General features: G+C 51.8%; 1 protein-coding gene across 4 annotated transcripts; it reads right to left on the bottom strand.

Moving 5' to 3' along the window:
- Nucleotides 1–1,529: 1,529 nt before the first annotated feature.
- NUAK2 (NUAK family kinase 2) lies at nt 1,530–19,543 on the bottom strand. Of its 4 annotated transcripts, XM_060129560.1 has the most exons (8): nt 19,189–19,543; nt 10,299–10,419; nt 7,535–7,686; nt 7,115–7,180; nt 5,066–5,185; nt 4,384–4,516; nt 3,131–3,700; nt 1,530–2,084 (listed from the first exon to the last, which is right to left on the bottom strand). In XM_060129560.1, exons 1-8 carry the CDS (start codon nt 19,432–19,434, stop codon nt 1,930–1,932), a joined length of 1,563 nt encoding a protein of 520 aa, XP_059985543.1. In that variant the 5' UTR covers nt 19,435–19,543; the 3' UTR covers nt 1,530–1,929. The 4 variants fall into 4 exon arrangements, with proteins under 4 accessions (XP_059985543.1, XP_059985532.1, XP_059985524.1 ...); XM_060129549.1 differs by having other exon boundaries at nt 1,941–3,700; nt 19,222–19,543; XM_060129541.1 differs by having other exon boundaries at nt 1,941–3,700.
- Between the last annotated feature and the right edge of the window lie 6,584 nt (nt 19,544–26,127).

Here is a 26,127-nt window from a genome sequence, read left to right on the forward strand (position 1 = left end):
GGCATCCCTCAGACCTGGACCTGAGTTGAGTTTTCCCACCTGCTAACTAGGCAAGTTACTTTATGTTTTTGAGTCTCAATTTCTTCCTCTGTGACCCGAGAATGATAAACATTGTGCCGAACTAACAAGGCTTTCCTGGGCATTACATAACATATCAAGTGTTTGATACATAAGCACTTAAAAAATGGTAGCCCTGTTACCTCCTAAGTTGCAATTCTTCTCTCTCATCATCCCAACTCCCCTTCAACATTCTCTGAACTAAAAATTTTTCTGTTGAATTTTACTTATTTTTATGCATGCTGGCTTGCTGTTCAGCGTGCAACCTCTCTGAGGTTAGGATCTTATGCGTTGCACCAGAAACAGAGCAATTACCTCTATCTTCCACGGAGCTAGCTTAGCACACAATAGGGCTTGATTCCTGAGTCAATGAATAAATGAACACAGTTAACTCCACATCTGAACTCTATGCTTCTTGGGTAAAGACCCTCCCTTATATTTTTCCTGTGTCTACCCACAGTCTAGCCCAGAGCTCCAGCCCTCAGCTGGACCTGCCTTGTTTTCAAGTGGTGGAGCCTCGGGGCTGGAAGAGCTTTGAAAAGTCTCCATGAAAAGGCTGGAGGTGGGAACCCCATCACCAGGAGATGTGGAGCCTTTTCAAAATTATCAGACTGAAATACCCCATTTGTAGCCTAAACGGTTTCTTGTTTACTCTCCCATCCTGATCCCATAGTTGCCTGGCCTCCCCACTTCTTCCCCAGACTCAGCAACTTTGCCAGCTCCCCAGATGCAGGGAGGGGGAGGGCAGTGCAGATGCTCCAAACCGGCAGGCGGGCAGGTGTACGGGGAGCAGACTGTTTGGGGGCCTGCGAACACCAGAGCCAGGGGAGGTATGGGGGAGGGAGCCTGCTTGAAGCTGGAGCCAGCCGGCTGCCTGCCTGCACTTTGTCCTTATCCTCCCTTTCATCCTAGCCCTCAGAGCCTGGGAGTTTCTCAATGGAGCGGGAGTCCGGGGAATGCTCTGCAGGGGGTGGAGAGGGACGGCCGACGAGGGGGGCATTCCAAGCATTCTTTACTTCCTCTAAGAGTCAGGCGGTTGGGGGGCGGAGTGGGGAGCAGCTGCCTGCACTGGAGGGAAAGGGATTTCTTTGGAGGGAGAGAATAAAGGCGGTGGAGGTGCCTACAAGCAGCAGGGGACGGAGCTAGATGGGGGAGGGATGGGAGAGGAGGGGGAAGGGTGGGGGCAGGGCTGTATAGTCTGCCAAACCAAGTTCTTTAGTGCTAAATGCAGGAGGAGCAAATTGGGACCCTTAGCCCAGGGCACCCTCCCCGCTGGGTGTTTACAAGGGCAGAACCGCTGATGGAGGTGTAACAGGGAGTCCTTTGGAGCTAAGAGTTCGGTTTTTGGTGTGTCTTTTGTTTTTATGAAGCAGGTTCTCTTTTTTCCATCTGTGAGAGCCCAAGGGAGTGTGTGTTAAGAGAAAACTCGAAGACCTGTGCCCCCACTTCCCCAAAGAGAACCACAGAAGCTATTTTCCAATCATCGTTCTGGTTTTTAATGGGGTGGCTCTTTCTAGCCACCACAGAAGGGAAGAGGGACCATCAGGTAGATAGAATCAGGGCGTGGAGTGAGGCAGCCAGAGACCCCTTCCAGACAGAGCGATCGGACATGTAGATTTATAAAAGGCCCCCGGCTTCCCCTTGATCAGTAGGGAATCATTGCAAAAATATCTCCCTGTACACAAAACTTAGATGTCATAGTGCATTTCCCCAGAACATAGTATTCACATTATTGAAAACAGTAAGATTCACTATTTTAAAAATGCAGAGCTGAAAACATAAAAATAAATAAGAACATTCTAGGCCCTGAAAGCCCAGAGAAACAGACACATCCATTCTCAGTAGCAGGAGCAGCTTGGAGGCTAGAGAAGTTCAGAGTCTTTGAGGTCCAAGGTGGGATCCAGGGGAATCCGGGCCCCTTGAGATGATGTCCAGTAGCAGCCTGAGCCTTTTCAAGTCTTTTAGATTCATAGCAGCGACTCCAGGAGGCTTGGGCCAGGTTTGGAGGATGCGAAAGGGGAGAGAACCTTTGAGGAAACAGAGGCTGTGTTCTCTTACTGCTCAGATAAATAAGGAAGGGCACACTCTAGAAGACCACTCCCAGGACACCCCAGGCACATTAGGGGGGTGCCACACTCCAGTTTGAGTGGTTGGTGGAGATGGGAATGTGTATGTGAACTTCAAGAGTTTCCATCCCCACCTTGGCAGGAGGGCACCATGCACAAAACTTACTCTTTATAGGAGCTGGGCGCTGGGAGCGCTCTTTCCAGCTCTCTGCGGCCCTACTATGTGTACAAGAAACAGGCAACCTGGACTCAGCCTTGGGCCTTCCTCTCTACTTCTCTACTCATTTCCCTTCTACTACCTTCTTGGTTCCATGCGGCTGAAGACATTGAACCCTCAGTACACTTCACTTGCCCACTTCCCACATCCAGCCCTCCCCAGGGCTCAATTGCAAACCATCCCAGCCTTCTGGGCTGGGATGCTGGTCCTGGGAGGCAGGGAAGAAGGCAGTTTCCCCTCAGGGTGCAGCCAGCTGCGTCTTAGAGCCAGCCGGGATGGGGCAACGCCCCCCACCTTCAGCTGAGCTTTGAGCAGACCCCCAGTGCCTGTTGGTAGGCCTCTGTCACCTCCTGGCAGTCCATCAGGGAAAAGCAGCTGTCCCCCAGGGGGTCCTGCCGCCAGCACCTCAGGGACCTGCTTCCAGGGCCCTCTGAGGGGGGCTCCTCAAGCCCCACGAGGTTGTCCACAGACACACAGCCCCGCAGTGGGGGCTCAGGGAGCCGTTCGGGCAAGTCCAGCTGGTCAAAGGACTCAGAGGACAGGATGCTGTCCTCACTCACTGCCCCCGTGGGGCGGCTGGCCCGGGCTGGAGGGTGAGGTGGGGCCAGTTCATCCAAAGACCCAAAAGCAGTGTGGGCTGTGAGCTCCAGGGCTGCGTGGGAGAACTTGCTGTTGTGTTTGAGGATGCCCTTGCGATGGAGCAGCAGCCCTGAGGTTTGGGGGGGCGTGTGCCCCATGGCATCCCCACTTACAAACACGTCCCCTGCATCCAAGAGCTCCCCAGACTCACTGGGTTCAGGAGAGGAGTAGTAGCCGGATTCCCGCTGGCGAGACTTCTTGAGGATGCCCTTCTTGGGGAGCGGGGGGGCAGCTTGTCCTGGGCTCACAGGGACGGGGCCAAGCTCAGGGCCCTCCCTTGCCCCTTCTGAGGAGGTCGATGCCTTCTTCTTGAGAATGCTTTTCGGCAGCTTGAGGTTGCCCTTGCCAGGGCGAGGGGAGGCATCAGCAGCTGGGTCCCCCTGGAGAGTCTGGGCCATGTCATTCTCTCTGCGGGACTTCTTGAGCGAATGCTGGCGCTCCAGGCCAGGGGCGAGACTCCCGCCTCCAGGCGCGTGCTGCTTGAAGAAGCTGCAGACCTTGGCCCCGTTCTCCAGGAGGGGGCGGGAGGACCGCCGGAGCCAGTCAGCCACGGAGGCCCGGCCAGAGTCACCGCCGGTGCGCCTTCCCTCGTGCACAGCTTCCTGCTCCCCGACACGGGAGGCATAGCCCCAGTTTACCCACCAGTGACTGGCCACATCCTCCAGGGTGGCCCGGCGGGTAGGGTTCACCATTAATAGCCACCGGATCAGACCACAGGCATCTAAAAGAAGAAGGAGAAGGGTTTCAGATCCATAGGCATGAGCATGGGCACCCACAGTCCCCCTCACTGGCTTACCCCCATTTGTGCTAAGACACTGCTCACTCCTGTGTCAGATATGCCACTCCCACCTAGGGCTCCAGACACACTGCAGCCCGGGCCGGCCCCCCAGTCTCCAACTTCCCTGGATTGACTGTCGGATTTCCTCTTCCATCCCACCACCCCTCAGGACCACAGCCATGTTTATGTGTTAGTGTGTATCCTCCTTTGCTCCACTGACATGTAACCCTCTGAGGGGAGGGACTGTTCAAGAGTAAACCAAGGTCCTCACACCTTTCTTCTTGCCTTACACATCGTACGTGAAAGGACAAAAAGATTTCTAAGGACAAGGACAAAAGCAGTAGGAAATGAGACAATTGTAGCAAAGAGGATCTAAGCTAGACCTTAGGAAGCACTTTCCAAATATGATAAAGCTTGCCCATAAAGGAAGGAAAGAGCTATCCCTTCCTTCCTCAGAGGTCACAGACATAGGAGGCAAAGAGATGACAGCAGGAATTGAGGTGGAAGGTACACTCCATCTACAGTGGGCTGCCCTCTTCACTTTACTGTCACTGTTTAATTGCTGCCTCAGGAATGAGCAAAGGACACCCAGCACCTAGATGAGAACACCTACACCTCTCACTCACCAGAGGGTTTAGGCGGCTGCCGGTAGGCCCCATTGCTGATCTGTTTCACCAGCGTCTTATGGTCCTGCCCATCAAAGGGCATGGAGCCATGCACCAGGATGTACAGGAGAACACCGAGGGACCAGCTGTCCACCTGAGGGAGAGAGAGGATCAGCCAGGACCTCCTCATGCCACAGGCTAGAGGGCTTCCAGCCTCACCTTCATTCAGTACCATGGGGAAAAGGGAGCCCATGTTGGAGAACCCAGAGCCCAGTGTATCTGAGGACCACCTCCTTCTAGTACCCAGGGGCAGAGAGGGTGATGCTGCAGAAGGGACTGAGGTTCATGGAGAGCTGCTGTCATTTGCCTCCCCTTGGGAGGAGCAGCCACAAACATAAGATCAGTGACGAGGTCATCCCTTCTGGGCCAGGAGTGCTGGCTGTGACAGATACCATCCCTCCAGGGAGGCTGGCTGGGGGCTGGGAAAGGAAATGGGAATGTGGAAGGTGAGGGGCACAGAACCAGACTGGGGGTCAGAAGACTCTTGTTCCAGTTTTGCCACTCCCGCTAAAGACCCGGCCACACACTACTTTGGTGGGGAAGTGAGTTTTGTGATCTGAGAAAGGGAATAACTAGAAAAGTAGCGCATCCCTCTCTCAGGATCTAAGCTGAGGCAGGCTGGCGGAGGAGTCCAGACACTTACCTCTGGGCCCGTGTAGGGCTTCCCGTTGACGATTTCGGGCGAGGCATAGAGGGGGCTCCCACAGAACGTCTGCAGGAACTTGCCTTGGTGGTAGAGGTTGGAGAGGCCAAAGTCAGCGATCTGCAGAATTGGGTCAAACACAGACAGGGGTCACACCAAGGCCTGTGTTGTTCTATAGCTCCTGGTCTGCCCCCCGCCAGACCCCGGGGAAACCCAGGCCCTAGCAGCAGGAAAGGGTGCCCATGACCCCTACCCCATACCGGGCACCACCAACACAGCTCAGGCCCTGGAAGAAAGAGCCCTTTGGAGGTTATGTCAATGAGGAAAGCGTAGGCAGAGGTGTCGGGGAGCTCCAGGGTCCTCACTGTTCCCCAGGCCCCTTTGCTCACCCTGTACTCTACTCCAGGGATGCTCTCTCTGCCTACACACATCCTCCTGACCCAGCAAGCCCACCTCCTCCAGGAAGCCTTCCATTGCCCTGAGATCTCCTCCTCCCATGAAGCCCTACAATTTGCAGTGGCTCACGGTAGCCCCTGCTTGTCAGTTCCGTCTCCTCATACTGCCACATCAATATGCTTCCCATGCTGACCTCCTGCCCCCACCCCTCCTGCAACTCCTAGCACAGCTGTGACCCATGGGTGGAACTAATGGCCACTTACTGACTAAAGGAAGGGCCTACCAGTTGGAGGGGGACAATGTCTTATGCCAATGCCATGAACCTCAGAAGCAAGCTACCCCATGACTGGGGCTTGGGCTGCCCTTCCCAGCAAAGAATGCATCTCTCTGCCCACACCCGGGCAGGAACGTGGTGGCGGGACTGGGGTCAGCCCAGTATAGCTGAGAAGCAGTACTGAAGGAAGAACAAAGATTACGGTCATGGCTATAGCCCAGTAGAAGGGATCTTCTTACAGGACTTCCTGAGCCCTCTGATATTGAGGGTTTGAGGGGCCCCAAGCCCATCTTCTCATTCCTCAGAAAGACCCTTCCGCCAGCTATCCTCAGACAAAGGCTGAGGCCAATGCCCTTTTGCTCCCAACCTCTTCATCCCCAGCAGACGGTCACGTGTGCCCAGGGTGGGGAGAAGTTGTTTATGAACTCTGGCTCCTTCATTTATGGGTTTTATTGGCCTCCTATCAGGCAGTTACCAGTTGAAGCCTATAATGAGGCAGATGATTGGTGCAGATGGGAAAGTTCGTGCCTGCCTGGGTTGTGTGGATTTATTGGCTCTGGCTTCCCCCTTCCTGGTCAGCATCAAAGAGAGCCCCACCTACTCCGGGAACTGGTAAGGAAAATGAACTCAGTGCCAGGGCGCCTCAGGGCACCTCAGGGCACCTCAGGGCACAGGTCAGGGGCCACTGGGGAAAGGACTATGATCTGGGTTCGGGAAGATTCTGAGGAGGGTCCGACTGCAGAGTCAGAGCCCTTCCAGGTATCTGCAGGGGCCAGCCCTTGCCGTCTCCCCTTCCAGCCCCAAGACCCGAGTTTATCACATCGACCTGAACTTCTCAGGCCTAAATTTAACTACTTAGACACGGGAATTCAGCAGCTGCAGAAAGCAGGAAGCTGGCTCTGGAGTGCTTGCTGTGGTGAAAGGTGCTAAAGGGCTACCTAATTGCAGCAGATTAAAGTGCGCATGCGTGCGTGTATATGCATGCGTGCAGGTGGGGAGAACTCAGGCCATGGCCTCTCCGTGCCAGTCCCAAGGCTGTGAGCAGAAGCCAACCTTAGATCTAGACTCCTTCAGCCTTGTGACGTCAAGAGCACTGGTCAGGGAGTCAGAAGACTCTGGTTCTAGCTGAGGCTCAGCCACTTGCTAGCCGTGGGACCTTATGCAAATCACTGCTTATCATAAGGCCTCAGCTTTCAATCCATAGAATGAGGTACTGAAGCGGATGATGGCTAAGGTCCTTATCAGTACCCACATAAGAGTCTGAGCTTTGCTCAACTCCTTCTGGAACCCCCTAGGGGCTTAGAGATGCTTGGCAAGGGACAGTGCAGACAGGCTGGGGAGGGGTAGGGAAGCAGCTTTAGACAAGAAGTGAGGCTCACCTTGATATTTCCATTGGCATCTAAGAGGATGTTCTCCAGCTTGAGATCCCGGTGGACAACCCTGTTCTGAAAGAGGGAGGGAGGAGGGTCAGGGGAAGGCCACCAGGGAGGGAAGGACATGAGGACCTGGTCTGGACAGTGAGGGAAACACAAAGGGGGCCGCGTGGGGGTGAGCACAGGTAGGCTGGGAGGCCCATCTTTACTGGTACGTACTACAACAAATCATGGTCCTTCCAACCCCAGCCAAGAGACTTGAAGCCAGAGACACCAACATTCTCCAGGCTGAGTCCAGAACTGAGTCTTGCCTCTTTCGATCTCCCTGTGTGATCCTGGACCAGTCATGGAATCTCTCTGGTGAAACCAGCCCCCGAGCCCCAGGGACCACCCCCTCAGCACAGGGCTGAGGCAGGTGCCGCTCACCTGGTGGCAGTAGTGCACGGCGGAGACAATCTGCCGGAAGAAATGCCGGGCTTCGCGCTCGCTGAGCCGCTGCCGTTCACTGACGTAGTCATATAGATCGCCCCGGCTGGCGTACTCCATGACGATCACGATCTTGCTGCTGTTCTCAAACACTGGGGCAGAGCAAGGCAGGAATGTCAGGCCCCTCCAGAGTGCACTGCTCCCCACTAGGGAACACGGATCACTCCCAGGCCCCCAAACCAGACGGGACTTCCCACCAGAGACATCTGCTAATGAGGCAGGACAGTGCCCTTTGATGCTCCCAACACCTTCCAGTAGCAACGAATTAAGGCCAAGGGAACTGGCTCACCCTCCCTTTCCTTGGAAGTTCAGGCTTCGGAGGATTCTTAACACTACCCTGCAAATTCTGAGACATCACTGGATGAGAATGAAAAACCAGGCTCTCTGGTTCAGTACTTTTTTGCCTCGTGACCTTGGGCAAATCTCTTCTAGATACATCAGTAAGAATGTAGGTTTGGGATTTGAATCCTGCCCCCATCATTTACTAGCTGGGTGACCACGGCAAGTTATTCAATCAGTGTGCCTCAGTTTCCTCATTTGAAGAGGGATAATGATAGCAACGTCACAGAGCTGGGGTGAGGAATAGATAAAAGTTAGTCACAGCTCTCAGGCTGGCGGAGCAAGCTGGTGTGGGCTCTGACATACAAGCAAGCACTCGATAGACTGTACCTACTGTTACATTTATTATCAGCATCCTCACGCATAAACTTGAAAAATAATGCCCATAATAATGCCTGACTTGAGGATCAGAAGAGGAATAAAAGTATGAAAGTGCTTTGTAGACTGTAAAGTACCATGGAGAGCTGAGATATTGATCACCCTTAACATCTTTGACTTCCCGTCCAGAACATCCAGGCTGGGGCTTTGTACATAGAAACGATCAATAAATATTTGGTAATTAATTGACTGGCTGGGCTCCTGGCAGCCAGCCTACTCCAGCTGGCTCATCTCCATGTGAGGAAGGGGCCCTATTGCCACCTCGGGCCTTGTCTTGCCTCCTGGAAAAGTAGGGAATGGCTGGTTCACCAAACTGGCCCTTCAGCAGGGTGTGTGTCAAAACATGTGTCTGTGATATTGCATCTTTGTGTCAAACGAGTCCTATGAGTTTGGCTTGCTCAGCCAGCCCCAGAGAGATTACTGTCTAGCCTGTGAGAAGGAGCTAAGAGAAGAGGCTTCTCCCAAGAAGAGTCCCAGCTCCCAGGCAGTTGGATATATGGTCAGGAGGACTGTGCTTTTTCCTAGGGGAGCACAGTGGCCCAGAATGCTGGGGGGTGCCTAGCTGAGGCTCCACCCCTGTGGTTCTCCACACCTCTGCAGGATGTGTGCAAACTTTGTGCCGTAAAATTGGGGGTCAGGAGCCAGCCAGGGCACATTCTGGAGAGCAGCTATGTTAGAAGTCAGTTCCCAGGACTGCAGCCTTCCCCCCAGTCCATATCTCTTAAAGTCTGTGGATGGGGATGGATCTGGGGGAGGTCTACCAGATACACAGTAACTATGACACCCCAACATTTGCTGAATCTGAAGGTGCAGTAAGTAGCAGCTACATCCTAAGCTTCAGAGCTCAGTTCCCAGACCTAGCTGTAGATAATGGGTGTGGGGAAGAATTCTCACACACACACACACACACACACACAGCCCAATCACCAAGCTTAGCCTGGCTTAACCAACTCCTCCCTGGGGGAAATAAACAGAGAAACAATTAGCCTTCCAGCCACCTGCTAGGGCTCATGGGAAAGGCTCAGGCCACAGGGCCATGTCAGTGGCTCTGCCCTAAGTCTTCCTCTAAACAGAATTTAAGAGAGGAGACCTCTCTTTCTTCCTATCAGGAATATTCAGACTGAGGGCAAAGCCACAGGCTCCCTTTCCTCCTTCCTGCTGTTCCTGCCGTTCCTCACTTCCTGTCTAACTGATATTAGGTAAAGGCTGGAAGCAGACAGGTGTGTGTGGCAGGCTGCTCCCCCTCTTTCCCTCATCACCCTCTCTTGCTCACTTTGTTGTCTGGGTCACAGGGAACAGGGCAGCTGGAGTGGAAAGCCAGCACCGATGTCAGAGCAAGAGGAGGCTTCAAGAGACGAGGAGAAGTAGAAGCCAGCCCCATGGCGGGAATGATTCAGAGGACAGGAGGTCTGGCTCCTGTATATGAAGAAAAACAGCACCCACACACCTGAGACGCGTGCAGGTCCCCGTATGTTTCAGCCTCCCCCAGATTGCCAAGGATCTCATTGGTCTGGGGAGACAGTGTTCCAGTACGGAAAACCTAAGAACAAAAATGCCTACAATCTGTGGAGTTCCTCCCATGAGAGGAGCACTTGGTGACATTTAATTTGAATTTTTTTTTTCGGCCGTGCCACAGGGCATGCGGGATCTTAGTTCCCTGACCAGGGATCAAACCTGTGCCCTCTGAGGTGGAAGCACAGAGTCCTAACCACTGGACCACCAGGGAATTCCCTGGTGACATTTAATTTGATCTTTGCAACAACCCTGTGATGTAGGTGGGATTATCCCATTTTACAAATGAGGAACTGAGGCCCAGAGACAAAATTAAATTAGTTGCCCAAAGTCATATAGCTGGGTTTCAAATCCAGCCTGTGTCTTTTTTACCTCTGTGTCATCTGTTCCAACTGGACACACACACACGTACACACACACACACACACACACACACACACACACACACACAGCTTCAAATGCTCCACCTCTGTACCTTCGTGGATGGCAATGACGTGGGGGTGGTTGAGTGATGACATGATCTCAATCTCTCGCCGAATGTGCATCAGATCTTGCTCGTCTTTGATTTTGTCTTTCTGGATCAACTTGATGGCCACCTGGGAGCAGAGAATGCAGGAGAGTGAGGAGAAAGGTCTGGCAGGTAAAGGCGTCCCTGAGGACACTCTGGGAGCCCTGACCCTGGTGATCTGCCTACAGCCGCTGCAAAGGCCACAGCGCGCACCCAGAGAAGCCTCTCCACCCTTCACTGGGGCGGGCGGCAGAGCGGCTGGAGGGAACCTTTTATGTTACATATGCTTTACCACACACACAAAAATCACCCAAAAAAGTTATGAAAAAAATGCTAGTCTCTTCGGTCTAGGTAAGTAATGTCTCTCCCCCAGCAACAAACAAACAACTAGACAGTTAAACAGAGTCCTCTGGGCTTTGCTATCTTGTCCGTAAAGGTGAAAATGCCATTTAAGGATTAAACTCTCTGGCTGGTACATGTGGTGGGTTCAGGAAGGGTTCAGGAGGGAGGCAAGAGGAAGTGGAGAATGAACCGCCAAGAAGCAGCTTAAGCAAAGCTCTTAGAGACTGAGGCATCTCGCCCCCTTCTCTGTTCCACCGCACTGAGCAGCGATGGTGACAGAGTACCAACAGCGCATGCAGTGTGTGGGGAAGACACCGCGTGGTGAGTCAGGGGACCTGGGCCCTCCAGGCTCTGTTGCTGTGCTCATGGGCAAGCCCCATGCCCTCTCCCAGCCTCGTTTTCTGTGAAATAAACAGGCTGGACTAAGATGTCTGGGGTGCTTTCCTGCTTTGACTCTGTGAAGTGACCATATAAATGCCCCGGGGCCCTCGGAGGCTACAACTCTGGCATCAGGCGCTGGGCGGGTATGGGGTGGGGTGTCACAGGGCTGGTCAGTTCCTGACAAGTCCTGTCCAAGGACACAAATGGTAAATATAAGACTTCCCCTTCACAGGAGCGGGGCAAGTTATGAGAAATCCCGAGGCACAGGCTGAGGAAAACAGCTCCTCGTTCATTTCCCAGGAGCGTTCGCCTTCCCTCAAGGTTCAAAAGGAGGTGGAAAAAAGGGAACCCAGAGCCCAAGGGGCGGGGCCTCTAATCCCCCTTTCACAGGGCTCTGGAGGCAGACAAAGGCTTCCGGCTCCGCTGCGGACCGCGGGCTCGGGCCTATGTCCCCCTCAGACAAGAATGCGGAACAGCCGTAATCCTGTAAGAGGAGCAGCTCACAATGCCCTGGGCCTGGTCACCCCGGCAACAGGCCAGGGATGGCGTGCCCTCCGTCCCGCTCCTCCCCTGGAGCTGCATCCATGAAAGAGGGGAGGCCCGGCTCTCTCGCCCTCCCAGAGCAGGGCAGGGAGGACAATGGCAGCAGGAGGGACGGTCACCATGGAGTCTCCTGCCCAAGCCCCTGGAGGGGCCCACGCTGCAGCTGCAGGGGCCGGGCTGCACCTCAGGCGCTCTCTTCACGCCCCCCACCCCTTCTGCTCCAAACCACCCCAATGAGCTAAGCAGAAAAATCCCCGGCTTAGAATTGCCCGGGGGGTGGGGATGGAGGGAAGGGGCTTAAATCCTCCTCCAACCGGCCTGGAGCTTGGTTCCTGAACACCTCTCCAGACCCTTTTTCTCTCCCTGAAGGGGAGATTTTATGGACTAGTTCTTTTCTCTCTGAATTCTTTGTTTTAAAAATCAGACAATACAGTGAAGCTTCAAGACAACTCTTGTTGCTCCTAATTCCAACCCACTAGCGCCATTAAAGTCTCTCCTACATAGAAACTGCAGAGCTGCAACAGTCTTGATATATCAGATAATGTTCTAATAATTTTTCAGTTATGAATTATCACTGCAGAAAAGAATTATGGTCTTATAACTGCAAAAAATGAACTCTAGGTACAAATGAAAGAGAGTTGTCACTTGTACATGAGGACACACCAATCCAGTGGCAACTAAACATGTTTGCCGAGACTTTAAAGGTTATGATGATTATAAATATGAACACAAATGCCTGCACTGAAACGTAATTGCATTACTTGGTGGTGGGGCTCAGGGCAGGCTACCCCAGACTGTCACTTTGGCATGTGGATGATTTTGAGCTGAAGACAATGAAGGCTCAGCTGACTCAAGAAGAGCTTTTTATCCCTCCCTTAACTGCATTAAAGAATTTAGATAGGAGGCTTGTACCAGAGAGAGCACTATTAGCAGAGATAACTTTTTTCATCAGGAAGACTTATCTGCATGGCCCAGCAAACATTTATCTACCAAGCATTCGCTCTTCCCATCTTTCTGTGAATTGCCTTCCTCCCCTTTCCAATGCCAGACCCCTGCCCCCTTCTCCTTAGCTCGGGATGGCAGGTAAGCCTCAATTGCCTGACTGTTGGGGAGCCACATAATTGGGGGGGGGTTCCTGTACATGTGAAATTAAATTTGTTTTTCTCCTGTTAAAAAGAAAAAAATCAGACAATAGATAAAATGCCATGAGCTCTTCAGATAAAGGCCCATAAAACTGAATTAATAGATAGCAAAAAAAAAAAAATCACATGTAAATCACTTACCTAGATAATGAAACAAATATCTGAGAGCTTAAGATACACACATATGCAAAAACTAGGCATATCTTGGATGTACAGTTGTACACACACAAACATATACAATGAGATAAATCATCGTGGGCTAGGGAGCAGAGCTCTAAAGAAGACAAGGCCTAAAAGAAATGAGGTTTCAAAAAAATAAAGGGCTCTGAGGGGTGCTAGAAGGAGTCCCTGCATGGGTAGAGGGTGTACAGGTTGAATCCTGAGATCTATTTCTTTCAACTCTGGAAGTCTACTGTTTAAAATCAGAATTGTTGATCCTTAGTGGACAGTTCCGTCCTCCTGCAAGCTCATGCTCTGGCCTCAGGGGGCGAGGTCAAGGACCCCCCCCCCGCCCCCCCCATTGTCTATATTAGGTCTTAGGAGACCACAGCTTGGCTGGTACTTCCCAGGAAAGAAACAACTTAGGTCCTCATGCCTCCACCAGTCCCCAAGCAGGTGACAGACAAGAAGAGCCATGTATCACTGCCCTGGTGGGGCTGGGCCACTGTTCCCCCATCTATCCTAGTCCCACTGGACAGACCTCAACTGTTTCCTGGTGAACACAAATCACAAATAAATATTTATTGGTTAAGTCATTGGGCTGATCCCTGACTGATGGCACCAGTGCCCAGATAAGACTTTCTGCCCTTTTTCCAAGGCATGGGTGGAGAGTCAGCCATGTTTGTGAGAACTCATTTTGAGGGACCTTTGTTCTCATCTGCAATATAGTTGAGCAACCATTCAAATATAGTGACTAGAGGAAAGGAAGAGAAAAACAGTCGCTGAATGGATCACCCAGAGGTAGGAAGGCCACCTCCCTGGGGACAATCCTGGGTCATCCCGTATAATTATTAACAGTGCCCCTTTTACTCCGCAAAGTATTCGGGTTGAGATGTTATATTATACGGCCACCCTACTCAGAGGGGGCAGGAAACAGAGGCACAACAATGACAATATAAATGTGAACACCAGATCGGTGGAGGGGTGTCAAGAGCCCAGGTATCTAGTCTTTATTTGCCCCTTTGGAGCTACATAACTCGAGACAAGTCACTTAAATGATCCTGTTAACTGGCCTGGCTAGTTTTAATGTCCTCATGTGAAAAATAAAAGGACATTTATCCTCCAAACATTTGCTGAATGCCTACTACGTGCCTGGCGCTATGGTAGGTGCCTGGAGCTATGGTAGGTGTTGGGGATTCAGACAAAAATTGGATAGCCCCTGCGCCAAGGCCCTTGGTCCAGTCTAGTGTGATGAACATGACGGTTGAGATCCCTGGCTGCCCAGGGGCTCCAGGAGCACTGGAGAGCTTCCTTCGCCTGGAGGAGCAGGCAAATCACCCCTGGGGGAAAACTCTGTTTTAGATCTTGAAGGAAGAGTGGGGTATGACAAGCCGAGGTGGGCAGGCCTTTGAGGGGGGCAGTGCAACAAGGGCATTCCAGGCAGAGAGAAAGGTTTGAGCAAAGGCCAGAAAGAAAGGAAAGGAACTATACACGAATTTGCACATTAGGATCTCTAAGCTCCCTTCCAAACTCTAGCATTCTCCGCTGAGCTTCTTCAGAAATGGGTCATGTGCTACTACGCCAGGAAGGTGCTAACCAAGGATTGTTATAATAGGTTTATTCAGAGGCCCCATGCTATATCTATGTTTACCTGCCTGAGCAAAATTCCTACTGATACCAGCCCAGTGATTTTCTTGCCGCTGTGGCCCTGCATGCTGGAAAGGCAGCAGAGCTAACTCCTTATCCCATTTTGTAAATGGCAAACACAAAAGTCCAGAAAGGTGACTCTTCCGAGGTTCCTCAACATATCAAGGCTGTCAGGACCCAAGATGGAGGGGTGTTGCCTGGAGAAACCACCACTTCAGAAGACAAAAGTTCCTTGCAGATGCTCTGCCCTGCCTCCAGCTCCCTGCCTCCTACCCCTGGAGAAGGGAAAGCCCCACACCCTGCCATGGGCCAGGCTGTGCAGTACCACCAGCCGCCCTCATCCCACTTACAGATATACCAAGATGTTGGAGAGATGGGCGCTGGGGCTCAATTGGTTAAACACTGCCTTCTCTCCTCCCAGTCCCCACAGGAACTCAGATCAAGAATAATCTGGGGCTTCCCTGGTGGCGCAGTGGTTGAGAGTCCGCCTGCTGATGCAGGGGACACGGGTTCGTGCCCCGGTCCAGGAAGATCCCACATGCCGCGGAGCGGCTGGGCCCGTGAGCCATGGCCGCTGAGGCTGCGTGTCCGGAGCCTTGCTCCGCAACGGGAGAGGCCACAACAGTGAGAGGCCCGTGTACAGCAAAAAAAAAAAAAAAAAAAAAAGAATAATCTGGATTCAGGAGAGGATGGCAGAAAGGTCTTAGAAAAAGAAGATCTAGAGGTACTGGTTTCAGGTGCCGGGAGAGAGGGTACAAGCTGGGCATCTCTGGTCATAGCTATCACCCAGAGTTGGAGCCAAGATCCTTGACTCCTTTTTGGCCTTTCACGGAGCAGCTGCCTCTGGGAGGTGGGGCAAGGAGCTGGAGGATGACCCATTTAGATAATGCAGGAGAGGTTGGGCTGGGCTGGCCAGGGCTGGCAGAGTGGGGATGGCTCACCATCCCACCCAGCCTGCCAGAGAACCAGGCTGGGAGCAGGCATGGGCTCTGAGGGGAGGCTGAGCTGCTTCCCCTAAACCCCATGCTGTGCCCACCCTTTCTTTGCCCACTCTGCCAGGCTGCCAGGCAAGGTGCTTCCCTGCCCAGCCCTCTTGTGTGGTTTGGCCAGAGTCCAAGGACAAGAGTCACCTGCAGCTGGAGTCTCCCTCCCTGCTGCTGAGCAGGCAGATGCAGGAGGAGCTGGGAGGGCAGCACCGCACAGAAGAGGCCTCTGGCAGCTGGCCAGGCGGGAGCCCTTCTCTGGATCAGGGGCTAAAGGAGAGGCTGGGACTTTGAACGACGTAGAGACCAAAGGGCTTAGGGAAGCTGAGCACGAGCCATTCTCTTGCTCAGGGCAGGACAGACCCAGGGTGGGGTGGACTCTCCCTCCACCAAGAGAGGGAGGGTAGGACCTCAACAAAGCCAGCCTTGCTGGGATAGTAACACTGTGTGTGTCAGCTACTGTGCTGAGCACTTTACATATATTATCTTATTTAATCCTATGAGGACCCCACGAGGTAGGAATTATTATAATCCCCACTTTACAGATGAGGAAACTGAGATACACAGAGGTCACACAGCCGGTAAGCAGTAGAGCCAGGATTCTGAATGCTTGCCCTCTGATGCTGAGCTGAGCAGTCTTCCTGACAAAGTAAAATGTAGTGGAGCTCACCTACGCGGGATCTCTGGACACTGTCAGTATGTATGGGGGTGGGGGTTGTTCCCAGTGACTCCTCCCACCCTCAGCACGCCTGGAGCTCTGGGAAAGGCAGTCGGAGCTAGCTGTTGGAATGACAAAGCACACTGAGGCAAGCCTGGGCTCAGCCCAAAGCCAACTCCCAGTGCAAGACTCAGTATTGGTCATCTAGCACCTGGGGTGGTCAAGTCAGGAGCCTATGTTGCAGGCATGCCACTAACCAGCCACAGGACATGTCCCCTTCCCTCTCTGGGCCTCAGTGTCCCCATCTGTCAGTGAAGGAATCAGACCATCTCAGTCATTTTCAAACATTTTGAAATCCCATGCAACAATCCAATATATGAGACAGAAGCACCCCTGCCCCAGATCACTGTCCCCTTGGACTCCCCTGTGCTCCTCATGGAGTAAAAATTCCATGCAGATCAACCTAAAGGCTTTGGGGGACGCCACCATTCCAGGGACCCTAGCAGGTGTTTTTGTTTTTAGGGGAGGGGTGGTCAGGAGAGCTGTGAGAGTCAAAGGAGGAAATGCCATGTGGCTACCAGGAGTGTAGTCAGAGCTAGAAGATCCAGAGCAAATATTGGTTTTTCCTTTAATGCCCTCCTGGAGGAGCCATTAGTCCTGCTCACCTGCCCCTCCCTCTGGACAATCCCATCTGGCCCCTGAGAATCCTATCCAGGCAGGGTGGGAATGCGAAATGTGGAGAGAAATTGAGATGGAAGTCACCCAGCGGGCTTTCCTCTGAACCCTCAGTTCACTTTGAGGGGAGGTTGTGGGCTGCTCCCACACCCCTCTCCCCCACTGAAGATCCTGAGGCACCAGGTTGGTCTCTCTTCAGGGAGAAGAGTGAAGAGACAGGAATGGGGGTGCGGTGGGGGGAGGATTCCTCTCCAGAATTTTGAGAAACAATTAGCAGCGCGTAGAGCTGCTCTCCAAGGAGGAGGGAGACCCTGAGCAAGAAGTACAGGGTGGTCTATGGATCAGGGAGCTTTAGGGCAGGTCCCACTCCTCCTGATGTGGGCTCCCTGTATACAAGAGACATGAAGCCAGGGAGCACCTTCTGAATTCTCTCTGTTCTGATGTAATAAGAGCTGGAATCCCTGCCTACAGCCACTGAGGTTTGAAAACTGAAAGCTGGTTTATCTCATTCCAGAATCAATGATCTCTCCTTTTCTCTCTTTCACACACACACAGAGACACACATGCGGTGACCCAGGTCAAGAGCTTAATGGGATTTCTGAACTTCAATCTCAGTTTCCAGGCCACCCCAGTGCCCCCAATCCAGTCTGCCCCCCAAAAGAGGCACAAGCCACAAGCAGCTATTTTCCAGCTGAGCCTCTGACAAAGCCTGGGCCCAGCAGTCTCCAGCCTGGAGCCTCACCGGGCCCTCACACTTTATAGAAAGAGAAAGAAAAGGAAAGCCAGGAAGTACATGATTGCCCAATAGCTGTAACCTGGCAGCAGGCAACTGGGGACCGTGCCAGGTGTTAGCAGGAAAAACATACTCGGTCCTATTGATGAGGCCATAATCCATTCCCTTTCCCCAGCATCCACTCTCCTTCACCAATGAAATGACTTCTTGAATTTCAAACCATCTACTGGCTGCAAAAGCAAACAGTCTGGGGAGGTAACTCCTGCCACAGCTGATAGGGCAGACCATGGCCACCCATGCAAGCACACACACATACATGCACATCTCATAACCAGCACCCAACTGGATTTGGCAAAACAATCCCTAAACCACCTGCCCTAAAAGGCCTGTCAAAATACAGAGTATTTAGGGCCTTCCCTGGCGGTCCAGTGATTAAGGTTCTGCGATTCCACTGCAGGGGGCACAGGTTTGATCTGCGTCCTGATCCCACATGCCAAGCCTGCAGGGCGCAGCCGTCCCCCCAAATTCAGGTTATTTGGCCCCATCCTACACCTTCAGAATAAAATCCTCTGGGTGTGGAACTAGAGAAGAAGTATTTTAAACAAGCACCCAGGTGATTCCTATGCACATTAAACTCAAGTTTGGGGACCATTGTTAACTTTTGGCAAAACTGCTATCCCTTCGGGGCCAGCCTTTTCAAATATAAATACCAGTTCTCATGGCGGGTTCTATTGTCAGCAACAATTTAAATTCATATTTGTATCTCATTCAATCCTCATAGCAGCTGTGAGGGAGGGCTCTGTTTTCTTCATTTTTGCAGAAGGGAAACAGAGTACAGAGATAAAGTAAATTACACAAGGTCCCACAGATTACTACTACTATACACACACACACATCCCAAATTAACAGGACACATACCTGAAAAGGCCCCAAACCCAAAGGTATCTTGGGGCACAGTGGATCTTTCACGAGAACCTAGTTTCACATTTACCAGAATTAGAAACACATCATAATGAAACTCAGACTCAATCTTAGACCTGGAAAGGACCTAAATGTCAAACCCACCCGCGCCCCCCGGGAGGGGGTGATATCTCCACAGTATGCTGGGCTGCCAGACTATTAGAACTGAATTGAGGAACTGGACACTTCATTCACTTTTTCATTCAACTACACACATTTACTAACCCCTTGCTAAGATCAGGTGCCTTCTACTTCCTCTCCCCACCCCACTCTATTGGATAGTCTGTTACAAGCAAAATTCCACTTAAGTCTCATCGTCTTTAGGAAGCCTTCTCATCTCTGGACACCTTTCGTCCTCTATGCACCCCGCCTCACTTATTTGGCAATCATCACTTGCTGACCGGAGTTGGTGGGGTTCTCAGGTCCACGACCATTGTCCCTACAGCCATGGACAATTTCTACAGTGAACACTACCAGCACCCCATACACATACGCAACCTCAGCGCGGTAAAGACTGAATGCGGGCAAGTCCACCAAGCAAGGCACTAGCTCCCGGCCCACCCTCCATCACCCGCCGCCTGCGGCTAACTCCCGAGCCTGGCCGGCTGGCGCCGCGAGAGGGAGCCGCACTCACCAGGCGCCCAGAGCTCTCCCGCGCCTTCTTCACCTTCCCGTAGGTCCCCTTGCCCAGGGTCTCCAGGAACTCGTAGCGGTGTCGCAGGTTGTGCTTGTGGTGGTGCCGCTTCACTGCCTGCTTCTTCATTAGGGGCTTGGGCGACTTGAGGAGCCCGTCGGCCAAAGGCCGAACGAGCTCCGCGGCCAGGGCAGCGGTGGCCGAGGGAGCCGGGCCGAGGCGCCGGGGGAAAGCCAAGGACTCCATGGCGAGCAGGTGAGCGAGGGCAGAGGAGGAATCGGCTGGGCAGAGAGACCTAGAGCCCAGGTCGCCTGCCCACTCGCGGCGCGAGAATCCACAGCCGTACCAAGGCGCGCGACCAGGCGCCGAATTCCAAGTTGTTATAAACGCCCTGAACTAGAGGCTCTGGCCACACCCCCCGGCACCCATTGGCCTGATCGCCGGCTGCGCGTGACCAGGACCGCCAGCATTGGCTTGCCGGGTCCCTGGCTCCGCCTCCTCCCAGAGAGGCTGGGAAAGGTGTCAATAGAGCCCCGCCCACCTGGGCCCCCGAGGGTCAGGCAAGGGGAATACCTTACGCCGGGGTCGGCTACGCGGGGCGGGGCGGAGATGTTGTGGGGGTGTTGAGGGGTGTTGGGTGAGTGGCGGCGGGGGTTGATACCACTGGGGTCCAGAAATTTTCAGGGGCTCTGGAACAGCTCTTACCCCTGAGAGGCTCTTGGTCCTGGTTAGAGGCACCTGTTGTCTTTCCATTGTGCTGTTCTCATTTAGCAAGGGGCAACCTGACAGTACTAGAGGTCCCCAAAGTATTTCCCCATCCTGAGTAATTTGCTTCTCTCAAATCAAAATCTGTAAAGGCACTTGACCACTTCTTTAAGACCGTAAGGAGGAAGGAGGGATGGAATGGGATGGAGGCAGACTCTCAAGTTGGAGGGCTAGGGGAGAGCTGTTTCAGGGTTCTGAATTCAACTGTCTTCAGTTGGATCAACCTTAATTGTATCCCAGAAATGCAGTTCTGGAAAGTTCTTACTTCTTCAGCAAATAAGGCTTCTAAATTTGAGTGGGTCCCTCAAGATGTGGTGGAATTTACAAAGCATTGGGAGGAGGTGGAGAGAAACAAAGGGAAACATTCATTCATTAAAAAATGTATTACACTCCTGCTATATAACTTGTCTCCCTAAACCTGTAAATAGCTGCCCACTCAAGTTTTCCTTTCTGTGATTTTGGAGCCAGGTAGGTCATGACATATGGCTTCATTTTTAAGGCCTGGAGCAGAATCCCCAGGTCCAGAATCCCCATACTGAGTGTCATTAGAGTGAAATGAGAATATCCACAGGCTCTCCTGCTTCATCTAGATGTGGAGTGTAATGGGGAGAAAGGAACATTTCTCCTTGAGTCTTCATGGTAGCTCAATCCTGTGCCCAAGGCCACACAACTGGTGAGAAACTGGCAGAGCTGGGATTCAGAGGCCTCAGGAGGATGGTGCCGCCAGCTGTGTATTCAGGACATGCTGAAGATCAAGAAGGACGTGATCCCCAGTGACTGAAATTTATATTTAGTGTCTGCCCACTTTCCCACTTCCACTGATCCTTTCTTTTGTGAGTTAGGGGTGGAGAATGGGGCCGTTGGCTTCCTTTGTAGCTGAAGAGGATCCACTTATGCAGGAAACCAACACTGCTTCCCCAAATCTGGAGGATCACAGGAGGTGGTAGCCAGTTTGGTATTCTTCTCTCTGCCGGCCTCCCCTGGGTTATCTGTGAAAATAGAATGAGGCCCAGGTGAATGTTCCCCCCGGACTTCCTTTCCCCAATGAGATCTGCATCCATTCCTGGGGCCAGGTAGCTGGGGCCATCTAGATAGATTAGGGCTCTCAAGAGGAAGCATGGGTAATATAAGATCAAGCACAGGGCTGAGTGTTAGGAGCCCTGAGTTCTAGTCCTGACTGACACCAACCATGTCTGTGGCCTTTTACCCCATCACTTAGTCATTCTACAAATACTGGTGCCCACTAGGTGCTGGCCTATGAATATGATGGTGCCAGGGTGGACATGGTCTCTGAGAGTTCTCAGTCTAGTGAGAAGTAAGCAAATCCTAGACAGAGGAAGATGTGTACACAATGGGGGAAGAACAGAATGCCCTTGGGGTCTATAACAGGAGGGAGCCCCTAGCGCAGAGAGGAGGAGGTTGGTCTGGGGCAGTTTCCTGCAGACAGAGCCTTTTAAGCTGAGACCTGAAGGATCTGAGACAGTTAGCCAGATGAATCAATATTTTATCATAAGTAAGATGAAAGAATCATACAGATGAGCCTAAAATTCCCTTTCAAGCTTAATCAAGACTTCTATGAAATCTAGATTAGTCTAGACCTAATCTAGATTCCAGGTATCCCTAACACTTAGCCCACTGCTAGGCACAAAAAAGGCACTCAATAGATGTTTATGAACTAAAGGAATGCATGTGCAATGGAATTCAAAGGCTAAAGTGATTTCCCTCTGTTCCCAGCTAAACTGACTATTGCAGGGGTGGGGGGGTGGGGAGTTGGGGTAGATCTCCCGTACCTCTTGGACCTTCCCCGCCCTCACTTCAGATTCCTTTGATCAGAATGTGAATCCCCATTTAGGGGGCAAGCCATGATAGCCAAAGTCTGCAGAGAAAAGAGATCTCCGTTCCAGTCAAGACGCAGCCTGCTGGCCTCTAAGGAACTACAAGAGAGGGCTTTAGTGATGAATGGACCTGGCCGCTGTCTGCCTACAGCAGACAGGCCAGGGAGGCAGACAAACAGACACAGAGCCGGAACAGCATACAACTCGGAAATGATCTTAACTGCTAAAACTCAATGCTCAGATTCCTTCAAGGGAGACCTGGTCTGTCTCAGAGTGAGAATGCCTGACAGAGAATCTGATTACGTCAGGGGACTTGGCTGCCGGCAGGTATTGGGGAATTCCTGGGTCATGTGCTCGGATGTGCCCAGGAATCTGGGCTGAGCTGAGCCATCTCAATCCTGCCTGCCCCACCAGCCAGTTGCGGGGTGTTGGGGGGAAGCCTACTGTTGGTGATCACTGTGTGAGGGGCTCTGGGATTAACCATTTATTGAGGCTACTAGGTGCCTCGCTGGGGAGACAGTTAGGAACAAACATCTGTGCCAGTCCTTGCACACTTCACAATCTGTGTGTGTCTGTGTGTGTCCAGACCAGCAGAAGAGGATGTTAATGTGGCTCAGAGTAAGGACTGCTGTGATGTGTGAAGTGCAGGGTGCTCGTGGGAGGGCAGGTGAGGGATACCAAGGCCACGCTTTGGGGTATTTCTACTGAAAAAGAAATACATCTAAGATGACTCTTGAGGGGCAACTAAGAATTAGCTCCCTGCTCTCAGGAAGTTTACAGTTTAGTAAGGGAAATAAGATAAATAAAGTACCATGTAATCCAAATTAGGAAGTGGGAAGGCTGGGGCTTCCCTGGTGGCTCAGTGGTTGGGGGTCCGCCTGCCGACGCAGGGGACACGGGTTCGTACCCCGGTCCGGGGGAATCCCACGTGCCGCGGAGCGGCTGGGCCCGTGAGCCATGGCCGCTGGGCCTGCGCGTCTGGAGCCTGTGCTCCGCAACGGGGGAGGCCGCGACGGGGAGAGGCCCGCGTACACAACACTGTAAGTCAACTATACTCCAATAAAAATTTTTTAAAAGTAAAATAAAAGCTAAGAAGAAGGTTAGATAGGTGGTTTGGTCAGTAGCACAAATTTAGGGCACAAGAGACGCACTTAAATTCTTGAAGGAACTTCCCTGGTGGCGCAGTGGTTAAGAATCCTCCTGCCAGTGTAAAGGACACAGGTTTGAGCCCTGGTCTGGGAAGATCCCACATGCCGCGGAGCAACTAAGCCCATGAGCCACAACTACTGAGCCTGCACTCTAGAGCCCGTGAGCCACAACTACTGAATCCCGCACAATGAGAAGCCCACGCACCGCAACGAAGAGTAGCTCCCCCCAACCCCCAGCTCGCCCCAACTAGAGAAAGTCTGTGCACAGCAACGAAGACCCAATACAGCCAAAATTAAATAAATAAATAAATTTATTTTTAAAAATGCTTGAAGAAAATATGAAGGAAAAAATTTTATGAGTGTTAACCAAAAAATAAGCAACTTCTTGCAACTACCCTATGTCTGGTCTCATACCATAAATTTCACATCCCCATATCTACACTGTTAATCCAGTCATTCCCTTGGAGAGATGAAAACAAACTATAATAAATTTAAACTATGTATGTATTAAAAAAAAAAAGACAGGTACAAAATGCCACGTGGGGCTGAAAGGATGGGTCTTATTCTGGCTCAGGGGTTTGAGGGAGGGCCTCACAGGAGGCCAGTTGGACCTTGAAGGGAGGGTAAACTATGACGAAAGACCTTCTGGGATGGGGTGGGGGTGGGGTAGGAGTGAGGGGAGATGCTGAGAGAGTAGTGGGGGCAGGAAAGTAGAGGGCCAGCTAAGCACTTTCTGGATCTGATGATCCTCTGCAGGGGAGCTCCCAGGCCCTAGAGCATCTCCTGCCTTGGGATTTATCTCAGTATAGATGCCTGGGCCCCTCTTTCCTTTTCTCTGGAAAAAGGGCTGCTGCAGGCTAAAGGGCTCAGCTTACCACCTCTTTGCCTGAGACCTCAACCATTATATTTCCCTTTCTCAGAGCTCTGAGCTACAGCCCTCAGTTACTGACACTCTCGGGTGGTGGACAATATGGCCTTGAAGGTGCTGACCTTTCTTTCTCAGGGGCTGGTGGAACTGCTCGGTTAGGAACCTACACGTTAGAAGTGGCCCTCCAAGATTGGGAGCTGGGCATCCGAAAACAGGATTGTGAATTCTGCAAGTCTCTGGTAAATTGAGATGCTTGACTCAATGCTGCCCTCTGCTGACCGAACTAAGCCTAGCAAGTTTTATGGGATGCCCGATGCTGTGACCGCAAGTGGAGGTCTGCTTAGGCAATTTGTTCATTTAATGAGCAATTTGTTCATTTCATTCATTAATTAATTCATTCATTCAACAAATATGTGCTGAGCAACTACAATAATGGGTATAATGTTATCCGACATTTATTGAGCCAGTCCTCGTTCTAAGAATCTTAGACATAGTGTCATGTCCAAGACCACTCAGTCTTAGCTAGGAGTAACACAGCTGGGAGGCAAACCCTGTCAGTCTTACATCACAACTCAAGTCCTTAAGAATCACATTGTCTTGTGGTGCCCACATGGGCTTCGGAAACACAAGATGGAACTGGTGAGCCGCTTACAATATAAATTTAGTAAGCCTTACCAGGAGTTTGGGGAATTTTGTGCTGCAGACGCTGAAAACAGTCCCCAAGCTCTCAGTTACAATGGGAAATTGAATGTTATTCACAGGCCAGGCCTGAGAGGGATGTGACCAAGGAGAAGCTAGCTCTTCTCCCCAAGCCAGAGAGTTTGCACTGTCTCCCACCTGGAGCAGCAGGGAAATTACACACAGACGGACAGGAATCACGAATCCTGGGTTCCAGGGAATTCCCTGGTGGTCCAATGGTTAAGAGTCCTTGCTTTCACTGCCGAGGGCCCGGGTTCAGTCCCTGGTCGGGGAACCCCGCAAGTTGTGTGGTACAGCCAAAAAAAAAAACAGGAGTCCTGGGTTCCACCTCCTCTTTCACCACTACCCACATTGTTGGTCATGGCCAAGGACTTTCTCTTTGGGGTGCAGTTTCCTCATCTATAGAAAGGGATTTGGATAAATCAACTCTGAGTTGCATTTCAACTCTGCTGTAACTTCTCTGCAATGTTTAAGTAGGGACAAATTAGAAATCTCAGTCATGCCTGTTCTTTTGCCCACCTGGCAACCGATTCCCTCACTACAGGACACTCAGGAGCCCCATTCCCGCTCCCACCCCTGGCATGATGTTTTGGCTCAGGAGTTTGACACCCTGGGCTCCAGGCTCTGCTCTGCCACTAACTGACTATGACTATCCCTGATCTCTCGGCAACTCTCTGGATAAGAATTATTCTCTTTTGCACAGCTAACACACTGTGTGCTAGTCACTGTATGAATGAATTCAGTCCTCACCACAATTCTATGAAATAGGTTCTAACATATGATTATCCCCATTGCACAGATGAGGAAACTGGGACACAGAGAAATTAAATACCTGCCCATGTGGGGTTACAGAGCTGGCAAGTGGTGGAGCCAGATTGGAGCCTAGGCAATCTGGCTCCAGAAATAGCATTCTCAACCATCATACTGTGGCTTGGAGACGATCCTTGATTTATCCAAGTCTCAAGTAGACTAAGCTCTCTAAGTCATAGTTCACTCAACCTGAAGCGTGCCTCAGGACCCCTCCTGGGCTTGCTGTGGGACTAAACAAGATGTGAAGCTGTCAGACTGATGGTTTCTTCTCAGTCTGCTTGGGGTTTTGCTGGGCTCTGGTCCTCCCAAGTCTGCTCCCCCCAACCCCCATTCTGGCTGAGACTGAAGTGTGTGTTTGTGTGGATGGGAGCTATGACAGCAAGGGGCTGTCCCCCTGAGCTACAGCTGATCTGATCTGGGACAAAGGACTGTTAAGATAAGTTCAGCGCTAGGAAGTGGTCATTGAAACCGCCCAAGGCTGGAGCTCTGTGCTGGGGGAGGGAGGGAGCAGCCTCACTTGGGGGAGAAAAGGAAGGGCCTTTGAATTACTCTCACTGCTTGTTTTTTAATGCCAGATGAGGGTTCTTGCTGAGAGTTGGGAGGTGGGGTGGGTGGATATTTGTGTAGCTTTAAAGTCTAGGGCTTCTAGTCAGTACTTTGGAAAGGGGTCTCCTTACCCCACTGTTAACGGCAAAACAAAAAGAGCTCCTTTCTGCCCCTCACTTCTATGTTCATTCTCAATCTCTGAGGTTGTGTAACTCCCATCACTTCTATGTTCATTCTCAATCTCTGAGGTTGTGTAACTCCCATTGCT

This window comes from Lagenorhynchus albirostris, chromosome 2 (assembly GCF_949774975.1).
Source record: "Lagenorhynchus albirostris chromosome 2, mLagAlb1.1, whole genome shotgun sequence".
Taxonomy (NCBI): Eukaryota; Metazoa; Chordata; class Mammalia; order Artiodactyla; family Delphinidae; genus Lagenorhynchus; species Lagenorhynchus albirostris.

Bases quoted from the DNA above. Each gene is read 5' to 3' on its own strand.
- NUAK2 (XM_060129541.1), bottom strand. From the start codon at position 19,434: ATGGAGTCCTTGGCTTTCCCCCGGCGCCTCGGCCCGGCTCCCTCGGCC. The intron at 7,687-10,298 runs GTACAGAGGTGG...GCTCTGCCCCAG, and splicing joins CGTCATTGCCATCCACGAAG to TGTTTGAGAACAGCAGCAAG. The intron at 7,181-7,534 runs GTGAGCGGCACC...TCCCTCTTTCAG, and splicing joins CCGTGCACTACTGCCACCAG to AACAGGGTTGTCCACCGGGA.